The 10,000-nt window shown below is 35.2% G+C and overlaps 2 protein-coding genes across 4 annotated transcripts in view; both read left to right on the top strand.

The window, feature by feature from the left end:
* Positions 1-10,000, top strand: part of LOC137629414 (spore coat protein SP96-like) — a 221,774-nt gene that overhangs the window by 75,232 nt on the left and 136,542 nt on the right. The gene's annotated exons all lie outside the window — the stretch shown is intronic.
* The window catches only part of LOC137629412 (monocarboxylate transporter 2-like), a 27,653-nt gene that overhangs the window by 6,299 nt on the left and 11,354 nt on the right, over positions 1-10,000 (top strand). Inside the window, exons 5-7 of the mRNA XM_068360646.1 lie at positions 950-1,026; positions 1,788-1,957; positions 9,639-9,782. Of these exons, the coding sequence (XP_068216747.1) occupies positions 950-1,026; positions 1,788-1,957; positions 9,639-9,782 (391 nt within the window). The remainder of the gene's footprint in view (positions 1-949; positions 1,027-1,787; positions 1,958-9,638; positions 9,783-10,000) is intronic.

Raw genomic sequence — 10,000 nt, 5'->3', positions numbered from 1 at the left:
CACTGGGTGAAGGAAAAACAAATAGAATGACCAATCAAAAATCTTTTAGGAAAGATTTTCCCCCAATAGTTTCTCTAACAGTATCAGGCAGCATAGGATTATCGAGATGAAGAAACGGTGCAATTCATAAATTTAATTTGATGTCGTAGAATGTAAACAGGTGACTTATGTTACATGTCAATTTAGCCTAAATGTCTGAAAACGCTGTCATCAATATTCGATTATGTGCGTGAGAATGAAATGTTCTTTCACTGTCTTCCGTCATTATATTTTTATGGAATGAGGAAAATAGTTTTTTAAGCCGATAATGTTTATGAAACATTATAGCTTTCAGGATACTTGTTCCTTTATATTTTAAAACTCAGCATACTAAAGCCGAATGAAGCATATTATGATATAATTTTCCTTTTCTCTTTGAAAATGTTCCCTCTGAGTGTACTTGTCGAGATGAAGAAACGGTGCAATTCATAAATTTCATTTGATGTGATAAAATGTAGAGTTGACTTATATTACATGTCAATTTAGCCAAAATGTCTGAAGCATATTATGATATATCTTTCCTTTTGTCTTTGAATATGTTCCCTTGAATGTAAGTGATTCGCAATAAAAAAGCTCATTAAACTTTGACGGATATTCATCGTCTCTTCTTTTACATGCATTTTGTAACAAAATTGTATATGTTGCATTTGATTACCCTTTATTATGATAAAAGTAATATGCTGGTCTTTCAAAATGTATACTTTCACAATGAGCATAACGGATCAATTAGGAATTGGTCCGCATAACGATGACAGCCTTAGAGTTCTTGATAGCCTAATCAAGGTCCACGCTTTTTCTTTCAAGACGAGGCTAGTTCTGGCACTGCTGATAAGAGACCTAAAGAAGATGACGCAAGCCTTTGTGATATCGGCCAAAAAGAATATAAACTCTGTACTACAACTTCACCCAGGACACACTTGAACTTACTTCAGATGAGGTTACCTCCATTAAACAAGGACTTCAACTTCCTTCAGGAAGAGATGAAGGGTAAGGATATCCACCCCATTCCAAAATCTTGAAATAGCGATCCATGATAAATGTTCCATACAAAAATCTTATTAATGCATTCCTTTGGAGTTCCCCGTATATTTTTGAAAATATCAGCGATCTCTGGAAGTATTTCCAAATTAGGACGTTGATATGAAGCATTCAAACTTTAAATTATATAGCACCACATCATAAGATATTCAAGTCTTAAGAGATTAGTCCCTGTACGATAAAGTATAGGCCAGGAATCGTTTTAAAGCAGAATGGTTCAATTTCAATGTCAGGGTATTCTTGAATGTCAATGTGATTTAAAACATCTCTGATCTCAATACTGCACCGTAAAACATACTGAAATAATTTTTGAACAGCCAATCACCGCCCTCATCTTTTTAAAATAGTATAACAATGTATCTTAAATTGTCTATTCTTCTTTATTTGCAGTCATAATGTCCTAATTTTATCATTTTGGTTCAGATTTAACTTTCCCTAATGGACATCTAATGTATTTACTAGCTAAGTTGGTGGTCTTTTCAGCCCTACCCTGTTTGATTTAGAGTAGTTAACAAATAATTTTGGTAATAATGATGATAATGCTATTTATTATTACTATAATCAGGATTATAACGAATAAGATTGAAAAAAAAAAATGATATTTCATGAATCTCAGGTCCACATTTACAACACTTCTGAGAACTGAAAAAAAAAAAAAATCACTAAGTATTTAATTTCATAAAGTTACTGAATTGCTTTGTTCCTTTTAGATACGGATGGGTGGTTGTTTTAGCTGCATTCACAATCAATGCCATCGTGGCTGGATACATGAAAAGCTTCGGTATTATCATTGCCCCAATCAAGGAGAAATTCCCGGATACCACTACCACAGAAGCAGGTTTAATGATGGGGTTACTAAACGGCTGCCGAGGAATACTAGGTAATATAATCAGTTTACAAGGATTTCATTGTGATGAGTGTCTCCTTTACAGAATGTATGAGAGAAGTTGTCATTGCCATCCACTATTATGTCCTTTTCTTGATTTTTTGTCAGCAATCTAAAGCCTCCGAATAACTTGATTTAACTTCTGTTTTGTCATCCTGATCTCTTTCCGTTTCCTACTTTCCAACATTGGGCACGGCTAACTTCGGCTTAAGTATAGCCCTTGTAAATCCTGCTTTTATCTTAAGGAAAAGTTGAAAGACTTAATTGGAGTTGGTACTTTCGTCTTATTGGTGACATCAACGGAATCTCAATGATAATAAATATATGAGGTAGCTCTCTGCCTTCCTATTGACCTCTGGTTCTTAAGATATGGGTATGGATTCTTTTGGACTTGAAGACAGCCATTACTTTAAAGGTTAAAGGTGTCTTGCTTCAGTTCCAGTTTCCTCAGAACAAATGCTCACCAGAGCATCAGCCCAATCACCCACTGGGGTGCCCAAACACAACAGTGGCCTCCCCGGTAAACAGCTCACACTCGCGGTCCCGGGTCTGGAATCGATCCACTGCCACGCGAATACTAGGCGAATACATTACCACTCTACTAGTCAGGAGGCTAGGAATATGGCAACCAGTCTCACACCAGTCCATCCCCCTCTGATCATATCAGTTAACAGCAACTTAGTTTCAAGAATAACTGCTCTTCGGCGACCAGATGGTGTCTTTCGAAAATCCTGCCTGCTTTGGACGGTTCAGACAAAGGCTGCCATCTTAAATGCTGTTGCAGCACATGCTACAGTTTGTTTTTTATTTCATAATTCTGAATAAACATTTGGTTAGTCCAGACATATACCTGCTATTTTCTAAACTTTCCTGTTTAACATGTGGCTGACCCAAACTAAGTGAAACCTGCCCTCCAGAATTCAGTAGCTGTCCATGTGACTGATCCAATCCAAACAGTCTTACCCTGCTGAATCTAGGACCCCAATGTTTGGCTGGCTCAATCTGATGCCAAATAATTATTTAAATATACTAGGGGAAAACCAAACTAAACAAATCCTTCTAACACAAAAGATATGCTTTTGATTCACATATCCTTTTATGTTTCTATGATATCCAAAAAGAGTTTGTGTTTATCTGTGACTCTCTCATACTATAGATGGTGTATATTATCATATATATTACACTTTTTAAATGTTCACATTTAGGACTTACAATCTAACATGCATGGCCACTTTAGGTAGTCTACATAAACGAAGCCTATGGGAATAGGATTATGATCTTTACTTTATTATTCTTTCTAGTTTTGTGGGATTCCTTTTGGCATATAACAAAAGTTATTTTACCAAATAATAAAACCAAATCAGTTAACATAATCTACAACATTGCAATTAGAAATAAAGTAAATTTCTTAAACGTGGGATGATGAAATGAAAAAGTCTAATTTTCTGAACTTGAAAACAACGTATTGAAAAAATTAGAAAAAAATATTATGAAATAAATTAAAACAGAGACTACTAAATACCACATCAGTTACATGGTTCTTATTTATCTAATTATTTTATAACTTCCTATATGCCATTCCTTCTTTTTGACATCTTTAATACCCACATACAAAAGTAGAAACTAGGAACTTAATGATATTGCATCAAATATTTATTAAACTTCATCTCCAAAATAACCATGCATGTTGTGTATGGGGCAGAATCTTTTGAAACTGTTTTGCCAAAATATTTATAGATACGACTTGGATATTGAAGCAAGATCTGGGAGTAAGCAGCACTTCACACCTTATCACAGGGTCATTGAAGACCAGATAGTGCACCGTTCTCACTACCTCTATAAACAGGATCCAGTAAGGCTATATGCTCAGGACCAATATGCTACCTTATATTAACACACAATTCTTAACAGTTCTGGCATTCCATCACTACCTTATTCATTATAATGGAGAATTTCTTGAGAACAACCAAACATTTAAATAAAGAACATGAAATATGTGCAACTGAATTCACTGCCTTGACATACATTGTGTAAACGTGTGTATCACATAAACACACATATGAAGACAAACCATCAAAATGCCATTGACAAGATTTAATGGGAAGCACAGACTGGTGTCTGGTCCCTTGTACAACAGTCTTTTAAAACATAATATAATTACATACATGATATTATTTGATCACATTCAATTTATCCTTCTTTATTATCACCCAGAAAATTATGTTCTTTGCCTTTGACAATGATCTTTCACCAAAAAATGCCCACCATGAGGATTTACATGTGCAATCTGAATGAATTTACAAACCAAAGAGAGGACAAGGGTCAATTTGGACTGAGGCATCTGGTCTTTTTTCATATGTACTATGAAATACATCTATAATTAAAGTTCCTTATGTGGTATACTCAGAAAAGTGGGGAAGCTCTCAGACTCTCCTTTCATAAAATTTTTCACTTGAGCAATCCCCTCTTCCCTACCTTCCACTTCCTTCATTACTCTTATATCCCATTCACACTAATCAACCACACTTTCATTCCTGGGAAGGTCTGCGCTGGATGGGGCATTTCCACCCATTCTCTATTTTTCTCTCTTTGAAGCTCCTGAAGGTATATTCACAACCTTTATAGGTAACTTTGGCTTTCAAGATCTTTGAAGTTAGCCACACAGCATAAGTTATCAACCCCTTTAGACCAAAAGCACAATCTGACAGACATAATTACAAGTTTAACACTATAGTTTGTCATAAAATCGAGAGGAAGATCCCTACGCAAGGATCTCACAAATTTCACAAGAGATTAGATTTGGAAGGAGTCTCTCTGACAGACAAAGAAGCCTTTTCAGACATTCTAAGTTTCAAATACATCCTGATCATGATGGATTATTTGTATCTTATTGCACAGTTTTACGAGCAATTTGAATGTGTAACCCCTCTGAAGCCTGATACACGAACAATTATCTGCTGACTAATGCCTTCCTGGACTTACACAAATAATACAGAACCTAATTGAGAGATGACCCTGATGAGGTTATTGTTGGTGTTGGGTGACTGAAGTACCAAACTCATCAACCACCATAATCAAGATGATGTCATTCACCTCTTTAGATTTGAAAGCTTTCTAGATAGGTCTTGAAAAACTCACTCATGTGAACAAAGCCATATTTGAAATGGTTGAGAAGAATATCACCAAGAATGAAGAAAGATGCCTAGTAAGAATCCAAATGCTGTCCTTGAACAAGCAAACCGTTCTTATATTGGCAGCATAAGGACATATCCAAAGAATGCCTTGCAATAAATTTCATTAAGGACATAAAATTGAATGATGCTTTTGGTTGAGCTAACCCTTATATCCCTCTCCATGAACTTTTCTCGAATTCTCCTATAACATCCAATAGAATTATTTTAGATGACAATAGCCAGGAGTATCAAGCCAATAAGTCATTCGTTGATTACTCTCACACCAAATTCAGATTAGCTACCAAGTCAATGCATAGATAATTATGTAGCACTACCTGAATCCTCTAAAGTTTCCCTTTGTAGTATCAATAAAAGTGACAGGAGCTTTACTACCTTCATTTGGTTATGGTCATGGAACCTTGAGGATCTGAAGATATTCAACTTTTATGTCCTCATGTTTGGCAGGGCATGCTTCCCATTTCTACTGAATGATATAATCCAAGTTCATCTATATAACCACCAGGAATCCTTGGTGCAGAATATCAAGCAAATCTTCAAAGTAGGGAAATTCCCACAGACATAGGATACCATTAAGAAGTTTGCAGATGATGCTTATTTTGGTGCTCCTGTGCCACACAGTGGAAAAGACACCTCTAGACCTATAATCCTTCCCAATGCTGTACCATAATAAATATAATTATATATGTCCCTTTCATTGTACTGTTGTAAACTTGGCCGGAAACCACTGTTTCTTTGTCTGACACAGATACTCGAGTCATGGCCATATATATATATATATATATATATATATATATATATATATATATATATATATATATATATATGTGTGTGTGTGTGTGTGTATATATATATATATATATATATATATATATATATATATATATTTGTATTTATATTTATAATGTATATATATGTGTATATATGTATATACATATACATACATATATACCTATCTATCTATCTATCTATCTATATATATATATATATATATATATATATATATATATATAAATATATATATATTTATACATATCTATCTATCTATCTATATATATATATATATATATATATATATATATATATATATATATATATATATATATAGGCCACAAGTTGCATGAACCCAAGTTTATCTGCATGCTATGCCAGTATGGCCAGTATGTAGCTGGTTATAGACTAGTAATGGCTTGCATCAGTTTAGACCCGAAGCCATAATTGCCACCGCTTTGCGTGATGTTTTGCCCTAGCAAGGCGGGTCCCAAATGACAGAATTCAAGAGAAATTCTTACTGTAAACCGGCGGAAAGGAGTAGAAATTGCATGTGTTGGCAAGATAATCACCATGCAGGGCAGACTATGTGAAAGACTAAGTGGCTTAGCTAAAATATGTCCATGTAGGTCACAAACTGAAGTTAGCAGCCATTACTGCAATTATAAATGACTACTGACGGGTCTAAGACCATGATAATGAATTTCCCCGTTTACAATATAACTACATCAGCAAGGATTTTTTTCCAACCTAATTGACTCCAGTAAAACTGCTGCATAAGCAATCTATAGACCTCAAACCTCTTTGATGCTAAACAACAAACATCCCTATGTAGGCTGAAGCCAGTCTGTTCAATAGTACTTTATCTTTCTGAGAAAGACATTACTATGCTTCACAAAATCCTGTATCAAGGGATATTTTATACCACTTCAAGAAAGGTATTCGAAGAAGGAGGAATCAGGGATCTGTTTCATGAAGAAAGAACATCTTGTCCTCCTAGCAACTGAGAAAAGACAACATAATCAATACCCCCAGGAACTGCAGATTACTCTACCAAAGACCTCATGGTACTGTATGATCTGTAAATTCTTTCCATAGACCCCTTAGCGAAGGGATTTCAATTGTTGGAATGCAGCTTTAAGATGTGTACCAACTTAGTTGTAGAAAAAGAGTGCTAAGTCATGTATCTTACAGTTGCATAGACCCAAATCAGAGAGCAACTCATCCGAGGGCTTTGTTAACCTCTGGCAAACAGACAGCATTTTAATTCGGATTTAAGTGTCAAGAAACAAATCAAGCCTCTTAATTTCGTTATTTCTGATGATATATTTCCTGCTGACCAAAATGAGTTTTATCATTCTTTTTAGTTTCTTCTCTCCTTCTCCCTTCTTGAATATTTTTCTATTCAATGAAGTCACTGCTTGCATGCTACAAGTTTCACTGTACCACTTGACATACGAACATAATGATCAGAATAAAGAAACTGTTGTCTCTGGTCACATTACCCTGCAAACAAATTTTAGCTTGTACATTAGTCCCGTTTTGTTTAGTAATGTCTGCTGTTTTACCCTAAATAGGGCAAGCGTGAAAGTATGTAATGGATAATATTGCCACAAAATGGGATTAGCCACCAACCCTGAAGGCTAATATGGGGCAACACCACAAACATTCGAACACACCGTATAAGGAAGTACCCAGTGGGCCCTCATTGCTCATATCAAGACCTCAAAGAATCATACAACAACACACTCCTGTGGGTTCGACATTGGTGCGATAAGATATAATGATGATGACCTGCTGCTGGATTGTAAAATCATAATTAATCATATTTAATCTTGTCCAACCTTAAGGGAAATAATTTGTCTAGAATTACTTATTGATGCTGGGAGTAAAAGGTCAAATTAAACGCAATGCATATGTCTCTCTCTCTCTCTCTCTCTCTCTCTCTCTCTCTCTCTCTCTCTATGTACGAGGTGCCTCACACTGAGGGAACTGGGGGAACCCAAACAAAAAATAAGGCAATAAGGCAATAAGGCTCTCTCTCTCTCTCTCTCTCTCTCTCTCTCTATTTCTGTTCCTCGTTTGAGAATCACAATTGTCATAATCTGTAACTACTTGTATTTGTATCTTACTTATTAGTCTTTTGTATTTTAGGATTTTTAAAATGATAAGTCTAAAATATCACGAAACTAAATTTCTATTCCTCATCCCAACTTATGAGTTGATCAACGTCCCTACACATTTTCGATTGAACGGGCACTTAAACCCTCCGTTTCTGCGTTTTTTACTAATCTATCAAACTCGCTCCCCTTAAATTAAGCTCAATGTTTTCTTCATGATTTATCAGATAGAACTTCGCCTTAGGATTATGACTACTAACCTTTCTCTAGTCCATCCCACACATATAGAGATTCGAACTCAGTTATGACACACATCAGTTAAATGCAATCTATTTGATTAGCCCCTGAACACCGCATTGGCCCAACTCAAAGACGCCTCCATTTAAAACTCAAGCTAGCTTCAGGAGGTTCATGACTGATGACGTCACTCCAACATAAAGACCCCGATCTTGAATCATTTAGTAGTCCAAGTAGGTGCAGAAAATGTGATTTCCGCATATTAAATTCTCGAATAGGAGGATCCTTAAACTGATCACCTGCTAGCTCAGTCTGATGTGCACAGTGGGCCCAAACTGAAGATCATAATTCAGACCCTAAAAGGTATCTCCCGGGGTGACCCAAACAGAAATTTACCATATTGAATTCTAAACTGGAAGACTTGGCTTGCTCAATCTGATAGTCACCCTTTTCATAATCCAACAAGAGGAAGACCAAAACGACTGATATCGTACTACAACAGCTATAATGCAAAATTTACTGCATATTACAATTACAAATTTTGTTATCCTTTTTATTTGTATGATATTTATCGTAGATATATTTATCAATGGTTCTCATCTTAAAATAACAAAAATAACCTACCATTTATGTTCTCAGTTCAAAAATATTCTCTTTTTAAATTTGCTTCTCATTGTTTATGACAACTTTAGCTAGGCAAATTCAGTGAAGCCACTGTGATAGGATTATATGCTTTAGTTGATTATTCAGAGGTATTCATTCTGTAAATGGTGTCATCCGTTACAGGTCAGATTGTTAATAATTTTAGTGAATTTCTTAGCAAAGACATATGGTGTTTGTGTTTGTATTCATGCAACATCATACTTTGCAAGTTGGTAATAATTTCTAGGTTCACTCGTTTACAAGTCATGTTCACAGGTTGATGAGTTGATCTATTGATTTGCTGGTTTGTTAACTTGTTCTGTTGTCTGTTGCTGCACGGTTTTCTAATAAATTAATTTAGCTTTAAGTAGTCGAAGTATTCTTTCCATATTCTAAATAGCTTTAGTATTAGAAAGTCTCATATGAATTCAAGGGGATCAATTTAGTGTTTTCCAGAACGTTTCGTTTTGTATGTCGACTATCTCCTTGAAACGATTGATACATGGATAAGTGTCTTCAAGTCATTTTAAATCTCTGTTCATTGATAACTAATTAGTTTTGAAACCTCCAGTTGGCAGTGTTCACGTTTCTGTTCCATAGTTATTTCATCAAAGATTTTAATGATTATATTACATTTAAGCCAGTTTCTTCTGTGGACTTAAGATATCCAGTTTTAAACCAAATATTAATGATTTTAACTTTTTTTCTCTACAGCACCAGTAACTGGAGCATTTTCTGTAATGGTTGGTCACCGACTATGTACCATAATTGGGTCAATCCTAACTGCAACTGGACTTTTGCTGGCGATTCCTGGAATCTCTCCACTTTATTTGGCTTTCACAATTGGTGCACTTGTTGGTAAGGATGTAAATTCAGCTGTTTCATTGTAAATAGAAAAAAAAAATAGACCTCAGTTTTGTTAAAGCGTCTGAATGATTAGAAACTTTCAGTTCTGTTATACCAAAAGCGAGAATAACATTCAAAAGATCCATGAACACCATTTCCCTAGAGACATATTTTCATACCTCATGCTTCTGACGAGACGATGGTTATTCATTATTTACCGTAATATCCTG

Source organism: Palaemon carinicauda, chromosome 37 (genome assembly GCF_036898095.1).
Source record: "Palaemon carinicauda isolate YSFRI2023 chromosome 37, ASM3689809v2, whole genome shotgun sequence".
Classification (NCBI taxonomy): Eukaryota; Metazoa; Arthropoda; class Malacostraca; order Decapoda; family Palaemonidae; genus Palaemon; species Palaemon carinicauda.
The sequence above is the reverse complement of the archived record's forward strand: the minus strand, read 5'-3'. Positions and strand labels throughout refer to the sequence as shown.